Source organism: Sturnira hondurensis, unplaced genomic scaffold (genome assembly GCF_014824575.4).
Source record: "Sturnira hondurensis isolate 20B ecotype Veracruz unplaced genomic scaffold, ASM1482457v3 Scaffold0014384, whole genome shotgun sequence".
NCBI lineage: Eukaryota > Metazoa > Chordata > Mammalia > Chiroptera > Phyllostomidae > Sturnira > Sturnira hondurensis.
The window spans coordinates 17,568,062-17,586,767 of record NW_028087015.1 but is presented as its reverse complement, the minus strand read 5'-3'; the positions used below and the strand labels follow the sequence as shown (position 1 = coordinate 17,586,767).

The 18,706-nt window shown below is 39.3% G+C and overlaps 1 protein-coding gene across 2 annotated transcripts in view; it reads left to right on the top strand.

The window, feature by feature from the left end:
• The window catches only part of DNAH5 (dynein axonemal heavy chain 5), a 210,181-nt gene that overhangs the window by 87,351 nt on the left and 104,124 nt on the right, over positions 1-18,706 (top strand). For both annotated transcript variants that reach the window (XM_037063015.1, XM_037063014.1), the window contains exons 33-42: positions 2,282-2,494; positions 3,249-3,473; positions 5,161-5,333; positions 6,919-7,097; positions 7,478-7,665; positions 7,991-8,185; positions 11,399-11,533; positions 12,383-12,490; positions 14,447-14,600; positions 18,538-18,684. In XM_037063015.1, coding sequence (XP_036918910.1) covers positions 2,282-2,494; positions 3,249-3,473; positions 5,161-5,333; positions 6,919-7,097; positions 7,478-7,665; positions 7,991-8,185; positions 11,399-11,533; positions 12,383-12,490; positions 14,447-14,600; positions 18,538-18,684 — 1,717 coding nt within the window. The remainder of the gene's footprint in view (positions 1-2,281; positions 2,495-3,248; positions 3,474-5,160; positions 5,334-6,918; positions 7,098-7,477; positions 7,666-7,990; positions 8,186-11,398; positions 11,534-12,382; positions 12,491-14,446; positions 14,601-18,537; positions 18,685-18,706) is intronic.

Sequence of the window (18,706 nt, the reverse complement as noted above, 5' to 3'; positions counted from 1 at the left end):
TCCAGCAGTGACTATATCTTAGGGTCTCCGCTGTCTTTATTAAATGGTTCTCCAATGTTGTATTTACAAAGCATTGCTCCCCTGGCCACTAAGTTTAAGCCAGAGTGACTAAAAGCAAGCTTTGGGGCCCAATTTAGCTTCAGAACTATGCGATTTAAAAAAAAAAATATCCACAGTGCACATTTGAATAACAATACTTTAACTATGATGAAGAATGCACTGTCTGTAGCTTTTATGGTTTTATATGTCAAGTTAACTGTTTAGAAATTCAATAAAACAAAGAAACCAATTGCTCATAAAATAGTGCCTTGACTAAACAGAATGCCCACTGTGAGTTGACTGTTTTAATCAAGCTTCAGACGTTTTTGGCATGATGATCTTCCCTGTATTTCATGATGCTTAATTTAAACCTTTTTTTTTTAACACTCCCAACAACTTTGTAGAATCATGGAGTTGTATGGGTCCCAAGAGAGATCATTCAATGTGAGGGAGACCACATTTCTACAGGTGCTGGGGACTTTGTCGAATCCAGAGGCGTCCAACATTTTGGTTGTCTCTGGGCCACGCTGGAAGAAGAAGAGTTGTCTTGGGCCACACATTAAATGCATAAACACTAACAAAAACAAAAAAATCTCAGGATGTTTTAAGTAAATTTGCAACTTTGCATTGGGCTGCATTCGTAGCCATCTTGGGCTGCACGTGGCCCTCGGGCCACGGGTCGGACCCCCCTGTTGTCCAACTAATCCATCCCTTCATACAGAATTCCCCAGGAAAGTGACACTCCCAGTTTGACAATACGGTCAGTTCCCCTTTAATGCTTCATGCAAACCCATAGTACCATTCACTTATCAGCCTCCCATGCAGTCTGCACTTGCCGAGCAACTGCCGTGTGCCAGATGTCACGCCTGACGATGGGAGTTTACAAAGTCCCGGGAGTTCACGATCTGGTGGAGTCTATAGTGTGCAATTAGTGCAGTGGCAGAGAGAAGCCATTGTGAGCAGTTAAAAGCCAGCCCTTTATGTTCAAGCACCTTGCTATGTGCCAGGCATGATGCTAGACACAGGGTTCCGAGGAAAAATGTATCATAAATAGTACTGAAGTCATTCTTACCCACTACGACATTCAAGAGAAAATTGACAAACTGTTGGTAATTTTTAGACTTGCTGTGCTAGTATTGTATACAAGGATCGTGAAATGCTTGGCAGGGAGCCTTAACTGGGGTGTAAGGGGTGTGAGAGAAGGCTTCCTGTAGGAGAATATGGTGGTTGAACTGGTTTTTTGAAGGTAAATGAAACATAACCAGGGAGGTGGAGAAGGGACACATGTGCTGGTCATAGGAATGGCAAGGGGAGGTGGGGCAGGAGTGCACACATGTGAGGGAGTGTATTAGTTTCCCAAGGTTTTCCTCCACTGAAACAGTAGCAGTTTATTCTCTCACAGTTCTGGAGGCTAGAATTCCAGACTAAGGTGTTGGCAGGGATGGTTCCTATTGGAGGCTCTGAGGGGGAATCTGTTCCACGCCTCTTTCCCAGTTTCTGGTGGTTGTTAGGAACTCTTGGTGTCCCTCAGCTTGTAGACACACTACTTCAGTCTCTGCCTTTGTCCTCACATGACATTCTTCCTGTGCATCTGTGTCTAAATTTCCTTCTATTTCCAAGGATGCCACTCATTGGGTTAGGTAGGGTCCACTATTTTCCAGGACCTCACCTTGACTTAATGATATCTGCAAAGACTCTATCTCCAAGTAAGGTCCCAGTCACAGGTACTGGGATTTAGGGCTTCAATACAGTTTTTTTGGCAGGGGGTGGGGGACAGACACAATTTGAATTAGAAAACATTGTGAGCAACCGAGAGCTCCTGTAAGGAGCACACTGTAGAGTGCAGAATTAGAGTTACCTTGTTAGGTGTTTGCATTGATCATATTGGCCAGACCATTGCTAATGTCAACCTGGTAAGCTAGTGTGGATGACAGGCTCTCAGAGAGTTTCATTTCATTTGGGGAAACTGCAGATGTTGGATCATCATATTTATATTGAATATTTCTTTTAGAAAACAACTTTTCCCTCTGAAGCGTAGACTACTTAGAACTGATTTAGTATTCCCTTTTAGCTTTCATGGATAACTTCTTCTCTACTGTTTTGAAATTGATTTTATATCATATTTTGACTTTTATGTTATAATCTGCAGCTTAGCTTCTGTAGGAAGGATAACAGTGACATGAGGGCAATGGAGGAATTTATCCTTTACGTGAATATAGCTATTTTTTGGCTTCTAACGTAGATCTATGATCGCATTCTGTCAATTTCCTCTCGAGAGGGTGAGACGATTGAATTGGATAAACCCGTGATGGCAGAGGGCAATGTGGAGGTTTGGCTTAATTCTCTCTTGGAGGAATCGAAGTCCTCATTACATCATGTGATTCGCCAGGCAGCAGAAAATATTCAAGAAACCGATTTCCAACTGATTGAATTTCTTTCTTCCTTCCCTGCTCAGGTCAGTGTATTGGAATTGGAAAGTATTTTTTACAGAATAGTCATTTTAGAGCTCATACATTTTCTATTGTAAACCACACAACTGGCTTCTATTTAATTCTGGACCAATATTAAGATTTTTATAAGCATTTTCTAAATATAGATAAGCTTAAAGATTTCAACTGCAGATTATTTGGTTTTATATATGTATATATACTCACACAATATATATACACGTATGTGTTGTAGAGATACTTGATATATTTTGTTTAATTTAAAAGTTTTTTCCTTACTGAATCTCTTTAGTACAAAAATCATAAAAATGTATCGAGTATATGTTTTGCCAGAAAAAGGAGAACTATGTTTCAGCATTAAACTACAGAAAACAATGTTTTCTTAGTCATTGTGATCAGTGAAGATTTTGCAAGTATCAACTGCACATAAACACTGTGTTAGTTTGGGAAAGGCAGGTTTAAGACATATGCTTTCCATGTCAGTAACTTAAAATCTAGCTGGGGAGAAATATGACTTAAACAATAAATGACTCAAAATTGTAAGAAAAAAATTATAGCTACGTCACAAGGTTATACATATTTAGTCTTCAGGTAAACAATGTGAACAGTGTGTTTCTAAGTTGTGATATAACATATCAAGTTGATGTAATCAAGGTTGATGACATGTTTGCATAATAACCACAGCTATTCACTACATTGTAATTTCTATTTAAATACAATCATGTGCCTTATACACTCACGGAGCTCTTTTATTCCCCTAAGGTTGGATTATTAGGAATTCAAATGATATGGACACGGGATTCAGAAGAAGCCCTTAGAAATGCCAAGTTTGATAAAAAAATCATGCAGAAAACCAATCAGTCCTTCCTAGAGCTGCTGAATACGCTGATCGACATTACAACCAAAGACCTGAGTTCTGTGGAACGAGTTAAATACGAGACGTTGATCACTATTCATGTGCACCAAAGGGACATCTTTGATGACCTGGTAAACGCTGTATGAATGCTGTGACATGCACAGAAAGGCACACACTGGTGACTGTCTGTGACTACCCACTGCAGTGAGTTTGAATGAACTCAATGCAAAGGTTAAATTCAGGCAAAGAATCACTTTTATGACGAGAGCTTCTTTGTCAGGTTTTCTTTTGTCTTTAGATACATTTTCAGTCATATTCCAATTCTCAATCTCTAAGATGTTATTGAGGTAATCAAGGCTTTATTTTAAAATTCGCCATGTGATTATTTTAAATACTAAAATGTCATGTAGCATCCTGAAAAGCATTCATTTGTCCTGTGCACCTTTCAGATGTTGAAGATTGCCACTTTCCTGCTACAGAATTGATAGGTAGTATTGCCCGGTAGAGTCACTTAGCCCTTCCTTTAAGGCTTTTGATAAATCACAGCTTTAACAAGTTTTACCACATTTTATGTCATTGACTGCAAATAGTCTTTTATAATATACTTTGTGACATTCAGGTGTCATGCAGATTTTTGCCTTTAAAAAAGAACAGGGAGGAAAAGAGTTTAGCAGCTATTGAAAATGGGAAATGTGAAAAGAAAAGAAATTTGTCCTCTACTATGAAATAGGACATTAGATAAGAAGCAAGATGCTCTTACTTTCATAATAATTTTCTGGATCATGTCTCACCCCATTATGTAAAGAAGATTATGAAAGATTGGTTCTGATATGATGGAAATAAGGCAGCACATTCAAGCTGCTGTGTGCTAATCTTCTTTCTTAATGTTTAAGCACCCTCTTTGCCTCTCTGAGGAATAAAGGGCTCGGGGTAATTTTAATTTTTATTTATCCTCACCTGAGGACTTTTTTTTTTTTAGAGAGAGAGAGGAAGGGAGAGAGGAAGGGAGAAAGAGAAACATTGATGTTAGAGAGAAACATTGATTGGTGCCTCTCATATGACCAGACTGGGGACTCTGTGCACCCAAACTAGGGATTTTATGCACCCAGACTGGAGACTGAAACCTCAACCTAGATATATCCCCCAACTGGGAATTGGACCCACAATCTTACGGTTATGGGATGACACTCTAACCAGCTGAGCCACACTGGCCAGGGCCAGGGTAATTTTAGGTTTCCTATTTGTCAAAGAAAAAGATTAAAGTGGCTTAAAATTTTGGTTAAAAAAATCAGACCCAAGTATTGCTGAGCAATAACCTGCCATTAGGTTTAGAAATTTTGGCTCTCTGTAAATCCCAGGAAAAATAATTAGTGGACTTAAATAAAATCAACAATGTACTGTGTCATAATCACAAGTGATGTCTTTTTAGTAGTCATAAGACTGCTTGGTTCTGTCTTTGAATGCCAAAAGGTGTTTTCCATCTTCAGTATTTCATGGCTAGAACTGTGGTATCAGGCATTTAAGGGTGAAATTTAAGAAATGAATATCATATTATTAAAATATTTCATGCTGTTTAAATTGGGAAGCTTAGTGAGAGGTTTCTCATGAATTTTCCTGCACCCATGTCTTCTGAAGTATCTTTTTTCATTGATCAATGGAGGGGTAGGTTGGACAGCAGCGCACGCAGCTGACACATCCGAACCAGTCGGGTAGTCCCTGAGTTCCACTTACTTCACATTACGATGTATATGAATGCTAGCGTGCATGCTTAGTAAATAGTTCTCATCCCAGTTTTGACCTATACGTTTTGCATTTCAGTGTCACATGCATATCAAGAGCCCTACAGACTTTGAATGGTTGAAACAGTGCAGATTTTATTTTAATGAAGATACCGACAAGACGACGATTCGCATCACAGATGTGGCGTTCACGTACCAGAACGAGTTTTTGGGCTGCACGGACAGACTTGTCATAACTCCTCTCACAGACAGGTAATGGGAGGGTCCTGTGATCCCACAACCTCCGTCCCCCGCCCCCTAACATCTTTATTCTTGGGAGTTACTCAGGGGATTTCTGCTTACTGTCTCTTTGGGGGTTATAAGCTCTTTTATTCCGAAGTCTTTGAAATTCAATATTCTTAGCTTTACATGTGTGTCTTCACATGGGGTTTAGGTTTGTGTTCAAAAGAGACTTTGCTTTCTTTGCCTTTAGTGTTATAGAGGCAAAGTTATAGTATTAAGCATCTAGAGTGAGACGGATGCTTAATGCTAATGCTGCTGATGGATTTGGCTAAATTGTCTGTTGCTGAGCTCTGGGTCATGGGGTGGGTCATTGTTGATTTGGTACTGAGGTCACTTTCTTTATCTCGAATTCCAGTAGCTATTGGGATAAGAGGAACCAGATGAAAGTGCATAACTGGTTGGATTGGCACAAGCCATTTATTCATCAAATTTTCATAGAGAACTGAGTTCCAGGGTTGAGACAAGTAGCTGGGGGTACAAGTGTGCACCAGACCTGGCTCCTGGTAGCAGAGAGCCCATGGCAGTCTGGTGGGGAGGCAGAAAATGCTAACAGAGCTGAGCAAGGGCCACTGCATCCCATACCATTTCCAATCCCCTTCATGAATGCTGTCATTTTTGAATCAGCAAAGACTCTGGGAAACAAAGCAGAGATGGGGTGGAGCAAGGTTCACACACATATAGGACATTCTGGGGAGAGTATGCACATGTATGTAAATATAAATGATTATCTGAAGATACTCAGACAGATCTATGCTTGTCTCTGGAGGGTATGTCCTAGAGATTTATGCCTTAGTATATGTGCCCAGAAAGGGATTTAAGATGTGATTATTTAGCAATGTGTGATTTAAATCTCACGGGACCATTGCCCCCTACTATACCAAATTATTAAGTCTTGGATTTAAAAAAAAGATTTATGTACTTTTATGGTTCCCAATCTGTTTCCTAGAATACTATTTTTTAGATATGGTAGATCTCAGTGAAGAAGTTGCATAATTGGTTTGGAATTGGTATGTACTATTTTTTATTCTTGGTGACTCTCAATATATAGTATCATAGAACCAGAGGCATAGAATTATGGAACAGACTGACAGCTGTAATAGGGGAGATAGTAGGTGTGGACTGATTGAAAGAAGGTGAAGGGACCAGTCAAAGAACATACATGAAGGACCCATGGACATGGGCAGTGGTGTGGGGATGGACTATGGAAGTGAGGGCAGGCGGGGTGGAGGGGGGCAAAGGGGAAAAATTGGGACAGCTGTTATAGCATAAAAATAAAATATTACAAAATAAAACCCAAGTATTAATCTTAAAAAAAGGCTGTTAAACTTTTTTAAAGAATTTTCAAACTTAATTGACCATAGACAATGCCCGCCTCTTTCCTTAATATCCATGAAGATAACTGTGTTTTAGAATGCAGTTTTGGAAGTGTTATGTAGGGACCATGGCCTGGATCTTCATTTTTTTAATCTTGTGTGGGTTTCATTTCACTGTGATGTTTCAGAAGTATGTCCTAGAGGCCAGCACTTTGGTTCTACTGACGTCTCTCTCCCCCAAGGTGTTACATCACGTTGGCTCAGGCTCTGGGAATGAGCATGGGCGGAGCACCTGCTGGGCCTGCAGGAACTGGCAAAACAGAAACTACCAAAGATATGGGACGATGTCTTGGGAAATATGTTGTGGTTTTCAATTGTTCAGACCAGATGGATTTCCGAGGGCTTGGACGGATTTTTAAAGGTGAAAGTTATGTTTTGTTATGCTTTTTAATTTGTAGAGAAATTTCAGTTAAGGTGGAATATCTTGTTAAGATGTATTTTTCAATAACTGGCTGCATGTTAGGTAACTTTTTGGAAAACCTGAATCTTAGCAGTGTTGGGTGGATCAGATGTCAATGTTACTGGCCTTTTGTCTGGTTTCTTTATCCCCACAGGGTGGGTGTTTATAGATAAAGTACACACTGTGAGCTATTTGGGGGCACTCAGGCATGACCTACTTGCTCCATTTTATTTGTGAAGTAGCTTATCTCTGGTTTGTGTTGGCAACTGTGTAATATCCTTTTCCTTGGCTTTCCAAAGTTACACTACTAATTGATTTTTTCCTCTCATTTCCCATCTAAGGGCTGGCACAGTCTGGATCCTGGGGTTGTTTTGACGAATTTAACCGTATCGACCTACCAGTCCTCTCAGTTGCAGCCCAGCAAATTTCCATTATTTTGACATGTAAAAAGGAGCATAAAAAATCTTTTATTTTTACTGATGGAGATAAAGTGACCATGAACCCTGAATTTGGGCTTTTTCTGACCATGGTAAGGAAGATCTAGTGAATTTCTGCCTTTTATCACAATTTTCACACATCTCTTTGGTCATATGTCACCCACTTCCTATGAATGGAAATTGGGATTGTAATTTTCACTCCGGTTCAGAAACTTTTATTGTTAAACAAAGCTCATATTAGTAACTCACCACTTAATTTCTTCAGGGAAAAGGAGGGGGAAATAGGTAAATGAATTTTTTGGTTGTCAGTCCAGATTTGTGGTGTGTACAAAATGGATCTTTTAATATCCTGCAGGTGTATGCAGGTGTACCCTGCTCATGACCGTGTCATTCACTCTTGGGTTTTATTTTGTGTAGAATCCTGGCTATGCTGGGCGGCAGGAACTCCCGGAGAACCTGAAGATTAACTTCCGCTCTGTGGCCATGATGGTCCCTGACCGTCAGATTATCATAAGAGTGAAGTTGGCTAGCTGTGGCTTCATTGACAACATTGTTTTGGCCAGGAAGTTTTTCACACTCTACAAGCTGTGTGAGGAGCAGCTTTCTAAGCAGGTGCGACATTCTGAGGTTGCTGTGTACTTATGAGTATTTCGTGTTTCTATTCAGTAAAAGTGTGTCTTTCATTTTGAAAAATTGTAGACAGCGGTTGTTGACAGATACTTTATTGATATAAAGTGGAGACATGTATCATTACAAATGTAATTTTATATGCATAATCTTATTAAGAAGTACGTTGAAAGAGGTTAATGCTTACAGCATAGAAATGAAGTGAATACTCTCTGGACTAACTGAAGAGCCAAAGCACTATAGATACTAATATTTTCTCTTTATCCCATGTCTACATTGATCATAATATATGTTATGTGTCCTCGTGGTTTTCAGGCATCTCTGTCATTCACTAATCTCTCCACCGCACTCATTCATGTACTTGACCAAGCTTTGCTATTTGTCTTGCTTATCCGTTGTAACTTCCTTGCCACTTTCTTGCACTGGATAGAGTAGCAGCTTCTGACTTCATGGGATTCCAGAGTTGAGAGGCACAAAATTAACCATTTACTACTTCTGTATTAGTTATTTATGGCTGTGTAATAATGTCATCACAAAATTACTAACTTAAAACAATACGTATTTATCATCCTGTGATTTCTGTGGGTCAGGTGTCCTGCCACAACTTGGTTGGGTCTCTGCTTAGAGTCTAACAAGGTTGCAGTCATTGTTGACTGGGGCTGTGGTTTCATCCGATGCTTGACTGGGGAAAGATCTGCTCCCGAGCTCACTTATGATGTTGGCAGAATTTGCTTTCTTGAGATTCTAAAACTGCGAGATTCAGTTTCTTTCCGACTGTCAGTGGGAGGAGGCCAGTTCCCACAGAGCTTGGTGCCATCCTTTGCTGCCTGGTTTCTCCAACATGGGCACACCCTTTTTCAAAGTCAGCAAGGGAAAAAGCTTCCAGCAAGATGAATGCTAGTAATAGGGTGTACTGTCTGCATGTAAAGAGATATTATAAGGGATTGTCTCACACAGTTATGGAAGCTGAGAAGTCCCATAATATGCCATGTACAAGCTGGAGACCCAGGGAAGCTGAAGCTGTAGTTTGAAAGGTTGATGTTGTAGATCTCAGTCCCAGTCTGGAGGAATAGTAGGACTACTGAGGGCAGGAGATTGATGTCCCAGCAAAACAATCGGGCAGAGAGGGCAAATCCAACCTTCCTCTGATCCTCAGTGGTTTGGATGGTGCCACCTACTTTGGGGAGGGCCATCTGCTTTACTTAATCCATGAGTTCAAATGTTAATCTCTTTCCGAAACACCCTCACCAGAAATAATGTTTAATCAGCTGTCTAAGCATTTCAGGGACTGGTCAAGTTGACACACAAAATTGATCATCACAAACCTTACATAATGTGGCCACATAATCATGTGTGTGTAACCATATACAACCTGTCACCTTTGTTGTATTCTATTGGTTAGAAGCATGTCACAGGTCCTGCATACAACGGTTCAAAGACCAGAAGGCAGGGATCATGTTACAAATGCCTAGAACATAGAAATAAAAATTGCTGAAAGCATATGCTGGATAATATCTTCTAATAAACAGAAAAATAAAAAGTGAATAACACTCCTCACATATATAATACTTTGATCTCTCTACTCACTGTGGCCTCTATTCTAAACTTCTTTGAATCCATTTGTTATTACTCACAGGTTTGACTAGCTTACATTGTCACTCAAAACTTCTTTCCTTGCAAACGTTCAATCACAGACAGAGTCTTCTGACCCTGGCCATTGAGTTTTCCTAGTTAGACCGACTCTATTTTTGTCACCATCATTCTTGGTTTCTTCTGCTTATTGCAGATTTCACTTACTCATTGAATATCTTTCCTCTGTCAAAGAAATATTTTTTGTAGCATGGAGAAAAATTCCCACATCACTAACTCCTGATCTCTTCTCAGTATTTCAACCTTTCCCCACTCCTACAGCCCTTACTCCATTACTTATCCACCCTCCAAATGATTAGTACTAGATGCAACTGCTCCTAGTTATGTTAGCAGATAATTTTTTTGGTTTTGTTTTTTTGTTTTTCTATAGGTATTCTTTATTGTGGTAAAAACATACAACATTAAACTCACCCTCTTAACCATTTTACACGTACAGTTCCATAGAGTTCCGTATGTCCACCAAGCTGCGAAGCAGATCTCCAGAACTGTTTCCTCATGCAACACTGGAACTCCAGACTCACTAAACAGCCCCTCTCCTTCCCTTGTCCCAGCGCCCAGTGACCACCATTCTGCTTTCTGTTTGTATGCATTTGACTACTTTAGATACCTCATGTAAGCGACACCATGGAGGATTTCTTTTTCTTTGCCTGGTTTATTTTACTTAGCATAGTGTCCTTAAGGCTCATCCATGGTGTAACATGTGATAGGATATACTTCCTCTTTTATGGCTGGATTGTATTTCCTTGTATGTACATTTTCTTTATCCACTCATTACTTGATAGGTATTTGGGTTGCTTCCACCTCTTGGCTGTTGTAGATAATGTTGCTACATGTGTAAGTGTACTCGTATCTATTTGCTTGCTTTCAGTTCTTTTGCAAATTTACCCAGAAGTGGGATTGCTGGATAATATCACAGTTCTATTCTTAATTTTTTGAGGCACTTCCATAGTTTTCACAGTGATTAGAAAACAAGTGTTTAGTTATGTACTTCATATGTGGTAAGAGTTGGCATGATTGAGTTTTTAAATATATATTAAGGGACTAACAGAGCTGGGGCCTTGGGTTATGATTTGGCCAAGGTAATCCTGGCATGTACCTCTATTCCTTCCTTCTCAATACCCTTTCCTGTTTACGTGTCAGTACAGGTATATATGATGGACATGAGTGAGGTCTCAGTTTCATTCTGGTTCAACATTTCAGCTTTAGAGAAATGAGGACATATTCCTACAGATGACTGTTTAAGTAGAAGCTGAAGGGACATGTGTACTCCAACAGGAAATTTATTCCTTTCCCCCTGTCAAGATATGTCTATTAATTCTGATTTTAGGGCTTAAAGCTAATGATGGTACAGGAGAGGACTCTTCTGGAAATTCTCTATTTGCTCAAAAATGTACTGATGAAAATATTTATTGCTTCACTCACTGTATAGTTTTTCTAAAGGAAAATTGGCATTTATTCATTATGGTGAGCAGGTCTTCTGCCAAATTGGTATAATTTCCACGTGTAAGTTAATACTGAAAATAAGCCTGGTGTACCTCAAATTTTCAGGTACATTATGATTTTGGCCTGCGTAACATTCTGTCAGTTCTGCGAACACTGGGTGCAGCAAAAAGAGCCAACCCCACGGACACGGAGTCCACGATCGTCATGCGTGTCCTGCGAGACATGAATCTCTCTAAACTGGTAGGATTCACAGATGGACATGTTCCACTCACTCGGATAACAGTTCAACTAACTCAGCATGAATTAGATGTAGAAATATTTATTCAATGTGATCATTCAAAATACCTGATTATCAGATAGAGTACTAGAGAGCGGAACTTTAAATTGTGTTTTTCCAGTTCTTTCTGTAGTGACTTGTGTCTAGTTTAACATAGGCCTGTTCCAAAAGAATTCAAATGGATCTAAAAAATATCCATGTGACAAATTCTTAAATACCGTGAATCTTTTCTTTGCGTTTTAGAGCTAAAATCTTACATTTAAACTCTGTGGAGCCTGGCATAAAATTGTATGTAAATTTTACAAGTGTGTACTAATTTTGACTCTTTCATTTCACGGTAGAAACTGGTAATCAACTGTCCAGTATCAGTGGATTTATGTATAGGGTGACAGAATGATACATTTTTATTTCAAAATGAAAGTATGAACCAAATTCCAGTTCATGAATTTGCTGCTACCTCTCATTATACATTGTTTAAAGTTTAAATTAGAAATTTTAGACCATGTAGCTGCACCCCAAGTGGATTATTTCATACATAGGAAGGTGGTCATGTAGGCATACTTAGTTTCTTTTCGTTTTCTTCCTTTTTTCCTTTTCTTCCTCACTCTCCTCCCTTTCTTTTTTTTTAATAATAATTTTTAACTTATGGGAAACATGAGGGAAACATTTCTTAATTTCGAAGAGGATGATTTTGACTGATTACTGGTTATGACAAAGTGATCTGGTCTGCGCCAGGCATCATCCGTTTACCTGTGCATTGCTGTGATTCTGTCAGAATGGTTGCTCTGATTTCTCTCTCTTTTCCTTTCAAGATTGATGAGGACGAACCCTTGTTTTTGAGTTTGATTGAAGATCTCTTCCCAAATATTCTTCTGGACAAGGCAGGCTACCCTGATCTGGAGGTGGCAATTAGCAGACAGGTAATAACACTTCAGCAGGCATCAAGTACTGTGTCAGTGTCATGTGGATTTCATGGGAATCCCATGGAGCTCCTGCCCCCCAAATCTGTGGGTGCTGAGAAGAACACTTAAGGCCGTGATTGCTGTATTTTTTGGTGATGAGAGTATATTTTAATATATTGTTGCTAATGAATGTAGTAACATAAAATACATATGTTTAATTTAAAAAAATGCCATGTTATTTGTGTAGCAGTGATTTCTGCTATTTGTATACAAGGATTAGTTGATGAATATTTCCAGGGAGTGTAGGAAAACAAACCTCGGCATGTTTAAATGTTGTTCTTTGGTGGCCTAAGATCTAGTGGGGAGGGACTGTTTTGAGAGAGGCAGTGGCACTCCGGGGACAGAGTTCTTCCTGCCATCTCACAGCCACACCCCCGGTCGACCCCATGCTGGTGGCCTTGCTCTTGGTGGAGACCCTTCCACACCAGATTCCAGAACGAAATGTGACAGACCAGTGGGGGCTCGCGGGGCTCAGCTGGCTGCCTTGCCCGTGCCCGTGCGGCTCTGTCAGTGTCATTTGTCGTGATCTCCCGTGGCTCCTCACTGTCATTTTTTCCTTTCCCTCATGATCACTGTGATTCGTTCCTTGGGCTCTGGAGTAATCTGTACCATTAGGTGTCTGCATTTCCCACAGCACTTGGTGCTGCTTTAATGTTGTACAGTTTCCTAGGAACGGAAATGAATTATGTAAACCTTGTTCCTCAATTGCCTTTCTTATGAAAAAGAGCTCAGGGGGAAAAAGTTTCATAGAAGTGATGATTAGCGCATATTTATAAAATACATTTCAATCTCATAAAGATATTTGTGATAAAGATCAAATATGGTAGTATTAAGTAGATATTTTGCTTCCAAAATCAGTGTATGGAAGTTTTAATATCCTTTTTTATCAGTGAAGAGTGCTAGTTTATTTTGTAAATGGCTTCTTTTTCAATGGCCAAATTAATTGTAGCATTATCTAAAAAGCTAAATATAAAATAATTTATAAGGTGTTACATGAATAATTTGTAGCATGTGAAAGATCAGGAGAGTATACATAGTATCAAGTGGCACATAATTATTATACAAAATTACTTAAGTAAAAATAAAAGCATCACTTATAGTGCATTTAGGCTTTGCATGCTAGTTAAGAGCATGAACTGAGAAGGTGAATTTCTAGGGGTTCAAATCTCCACCTTATAACTTTAAAAGTATTAATCTAGGCCAAATTACTTAGTGTTTCTGTGCCTCAGTTTTTTTAAATCTGTAAAATGGAGATATAAATAATACCAATGTCATAGTGGTATGGAAATTAAACTTAGAATAGTTTGGCACAGAATAACTTCCATACAGTATTTGATAGATAAAAACCACTCAGTGAATTTATAAAGAGCTTGAGGTTTATATGGAATTTCAGTCAGTCTGGTATGCTAGGATTTTTTTCCATTACAAAATGTCATCTTTTAAATTAAACATTTAAAATACATTTGATACTTAAATCTTTATTTTAAAGTTGCTCTTAAGATATATACATTCAATAAAATATTAATATTAACATTGCATTCAATTTCCAAAGACAAATGCAGCTATTTCTTATTAGCTTGGCATAACATTTGATTATGTTTACCCTGATTTTCATCTCTGTATGTATTTTTTAGTGCAATATATATTTTACTGTGGTAAAATACATAACATATAATTTACAATTTTAGCCATTTTAAGTGGACAGTTGAATGACATCAAGCACAGTCTCATTATTGTGTGAACATTACCACCATCCATTTCTATACTGTTTTCATTTTCCAGACTGAAACTTCATACTTATTAAGCAGCAATTCCCCATTCCCTGACCCCTGACCCCATGTTTGTTCTTATTCTGCTGGTTAGTCCGACTCATGGCTGATGTGGCCCATTGAAGGCGTGTTGTTATATTTTCAGGTTGAAGAAGCTGGTTTAATCAACCATCCTCCTTGGAGACTGAAAGTCATCCAGCTGTTTGAAACACAGAGAGTTCGGCATGGGATGATGACCCTGGGCCCCAGTGGAGCAGGGAAAACCACCTGCATCCACACCTTGATGAAAGCCATGACAGGTGAGGGGCAGCCATGCGGCATTGCTCTGAGTGATGCATTTAAATAGCTGTGGCACACTGGAATGCCCCCACAGGAGCCAGAGGTAGATACATGAATACATTTCTGTAGGATGGAATGCTGTTTTACCGATTATTTGGTACATTTCAGAGAGAATACATTAAGGAACTTTAAGGGAAAAACATGTCTTTCCATCTTCATTGAGATACAATTGATACATACCATAGCGTAGTTTAAGGTGTACTGTGTGTTTACGTGATGCATTTATAAATCGCAACACGATTAACACCACAGTATTAGCTAATAGCTCCATCACATAGATAGTTACCATTTTTTTATGATGAGAACATTTAAGATCTATTCTCCTAGCAACATCAAGTATATGACACAATATTATTAGCTATAGTGACTGTGCTGAACATTAGATTCCCAAATATTGTTAATCTAGTAACTGGAAGTTTGTACCTTTGACTAATGTCTTATCATTTCCACCCTCCCCAGTTCCTAGTAATCACCACTCTGTGTTTCTATGAGTGGTTCTAGATTTCATAGGCAGTAAATCATTACTTTAATGTTATCTATAGGTTCTTGGGAACTGTGACTCAAGCAAAACAACAAAACAAAAACCTTTTACCATAGGCTAATGGTATAAATAGGACTTAAGTTCCTACCGCCTATTTCTGGTCACAAAAACAAGATAAAACCCTCTAAATAAAGGCCCAAAGCCCTTCTAATCTTCAACATTGAACTAAATGTTAGCTGTACATATAAACTAATTTGTCACCTGGAATTGGATGTTTTTCTGGTGAAGTTTTCCAGATATCCCTAAGCCTCATGTCTAAGTCCCTAGGCCAAGGTCATCTAGAGATAATGTTCATTGTCATGTTCATGATTATTCTTGTGTTCTCTGGTTTTGATGGACATTGATGACTCTGTTCCTGAGTGTATCCGCACCCCTTAGCTGTGGTGGAGCTGAGTTCCCAAGTTTCATGGAGCTTGGGTTGTTGGAATGCATCGTGCATGGTCCCACAGGGAAAGGTGCCTGGTCGGAGCCCCGGTGCACTTGCCAGTATTTGTTCTCAGGTCCTGCACGTGCTCGATTTAGTCTCAATTTTCTCAGCTATGGTATGAAGTGAATTCTCTACCTTGAAGTTCCATCTATTGGGTTTTCACACTGAGACTGGACAACATTCCCAGCCAGCACCGAATTCCACCAACACGGAGCTGACTGCACAAAGGGATTACTGTGTGGTTTTCAGTGTGTTGTTAATATTCTGTTTTAGGGTTTTTATACGGCTTTAAAGTGATGTGCTCTCCCTCTCAGATTGTGCTGAATACTTTTGTCATTGTTATAAAACTGCCTTCTCTTAACTACAAATGCACGTGGTACAATGACTTGAACAAAATGAGCACTGAGTATTAAACAATACAGATGCATTGTGTATAATATAATATAATATAATATATAATTTGTATGGCACCACTGGTGTTGAAAGAGCTCCTTTCAAAGATGAATCAGTCATTAGACTACATGCTGTTTATGAACTTGTTTTTGGTTTCAGTATTTCCTTTTTATTAACCTAGTCTTAGTTTTAATAGGTAGGCTAAACATTTGTTATTTTAAATATTGCTTCTTTCTGAAAACCTTAATTATCCAAAAGATTGAAAAGGTAATTGGGCTGAACTTCTACCGAAGAACTGCAAGACCTGTGTATGTTATTGATTCCCTTATTCACCATGTATCTCTTTCATTACATTTCTTGATGTTCTATACTAGGAGGTTTTGCTAGGTTCTATCGTGGAAATGGGAACACAGGTATGAAAAAATGGCCATGTCTTCAAGGAGCTTACAGTGTTAACAGGTGACAAACATGGGCACAGATTCATAAAAGTCATCATGGAATTACGATGAGGAAGGTTGGAATAATTACTCTGTGAGCAGAGGCAAAGGAGAGCAGAATCTTTTCCAAGGAATTGTAGAAGAGCTTACAGGGCAGGCGCTGCTTCATCAGAGGGTTGGAGGCTGAGCAGCAGGTGGGTAGGAGGCCTCCTTGGTCCAGTGGAGACTGTGCAGGTAGAGATACAGAGCAGACGACATCCCCAGGGAACTGCTTTGGTGTGAATAAATGGACCCTGTGTGTGGGCGGGAGTGGGAGAGATGAGGCGGTGGAGCAGGTGCTGTTGGTGCCCAGCACCGTCCTTTGTCCTGCCCCCACTGTATATAGATGTGTCTGTTGAACCAGCTTCTCCCCCCAAACACCAGTGGCTTCTCCCAGTTTTTCAGCTTGATGACTTTCCTTGAAGATAGGGAACTGGCTCAACCTGGAAACAGGGGTCAGGTGGGAATTAAAGCTCCGGGGCAGCCATAGCCTCAACCAATGTGGGAGAACAGTTGATGGCAAATGCTCCACCTTGTCTTTCGCAGGGACACTGTGTCCGTAATCTACTCGGCAGTGTGCTTTTTCATTGACTTCTCTCCTTTTCTGCCTCACTCTATCTTTCCGATAACTTCTAAACAACTCTCAGCACCCACGTTCTTGTCCCAGGCTTTGTTTTGGTAGGACATTTGAATTAGTACAGTAGGTGTGACGTGAAGAGCTTTGTAAGTCATGCTAAATGCCTAGGTTTTTTTCTGTAGGTGACAGGAAGCCATTGAGCTGGGAGTCACATGGTGCTATGGTCAACCCTGAGTGTAGAAGACCATCTGGTGGCCATGTAGGTGATAGACTGAGGTACAGGCAGGGCAGTCTGGTATCCATAAGAAGGTGATGGCAAGGAAAGCGTGCCTGTGCTAAGGCAGAGTCTGTGAAGGTCGAGCGATGAGGACACTCAAGACATGCCTAAGAATTTACAGGAGTGATCTGAATCAACATTTTGAAAGTTAAGCATTTTTCCTTACAGTGCTTTCCTAAAAATGTTGTGGTATTCTAAATGAAAATGATATAATTCTACCTATTACCACAATTACCTACTTTTTGACAGTTTATTGTGTATGGGAAACAGACCAAGTCCGGGTCTCATCTATGATTCTCTCATACACTTTAAGAGTTTGCTGGCCTTTTGGAACTTGTCATTAGGTTAAAAAGAAAAAGTGTTGCCAGTCTTATGGCTATCATTCACTGAAAAAGCTGAATTGTGACTAAGTTGAACTTCAGCACCATAAAATACTGCACACAATTACCTTGCTGCTTTTTATGATTTCAAAAAAAGAGAACTCTGGTTTAATTTTCTAAGTAGGTTTCAAACATGGCACCTTTTCTAATGTGCACATGTGTGGATGTATGTCTGTGTTAATCTCTCACATAGTATGTAAGGTTTTAGCATCTATTTTATGGCTTATACTCTAAACCTTACTTGTCACTTTTCTGCTTATTAACCACAGTCCCTTACTTGCAGAATCCAGAACATTTCAAGAGTAGTTTTAGGATTTGAAAGATTTGAATACCTTTTGTGAGGTTGCCCACCAAAGTTTGTTTCTGATTCCTACAGCACATTAGTTGAGGTTACTTTTCCAAATGAGCAAGAACACATCCCAGCAAATCAAATCTGGTAATGAAGAGACTGGTAATCTTGTAGGTCATGTATCAGTTATAAAATTTAATCTAGTATACCATAAGCCAACAGGTTTCTGAGCTGTGAAATTTGAAGAATTTCGAGATTATAGTCATTCCTCATCAATTCCAACATGGTATCCATTTCTCCCCTAATGTAACATGCAGTTTCCTTTTCCAGAAGATAAAAACAAATATGCTTTAGTCAATAATATATGAGGCTAATTATGACAACTTGGAAATGCAGTAAGACATACATTTTCAATGTAATTTTGCATTTTCATATTTCGAACACCTGCTGACTTTACACTGCAAATGAGTGCAGTGGTGTTTAATGATGGTTCACTCTACACCTGAGTTGTTTAACATTTGGATCTACTTGGTGTAGATTGTGGAAAACCACATCGGGAAATGAGGATGAATCCGAAAGCAATTACAGCCCCACAGATGTTCGGTCGGCTTGATGTGGCCACAAATGACTGGACTGACGGGGTATTTTCTACCCTTTGGAGGAAGACACTGAGAGCTAAGAAAGGTAGGAGATGAATTACAAGTAC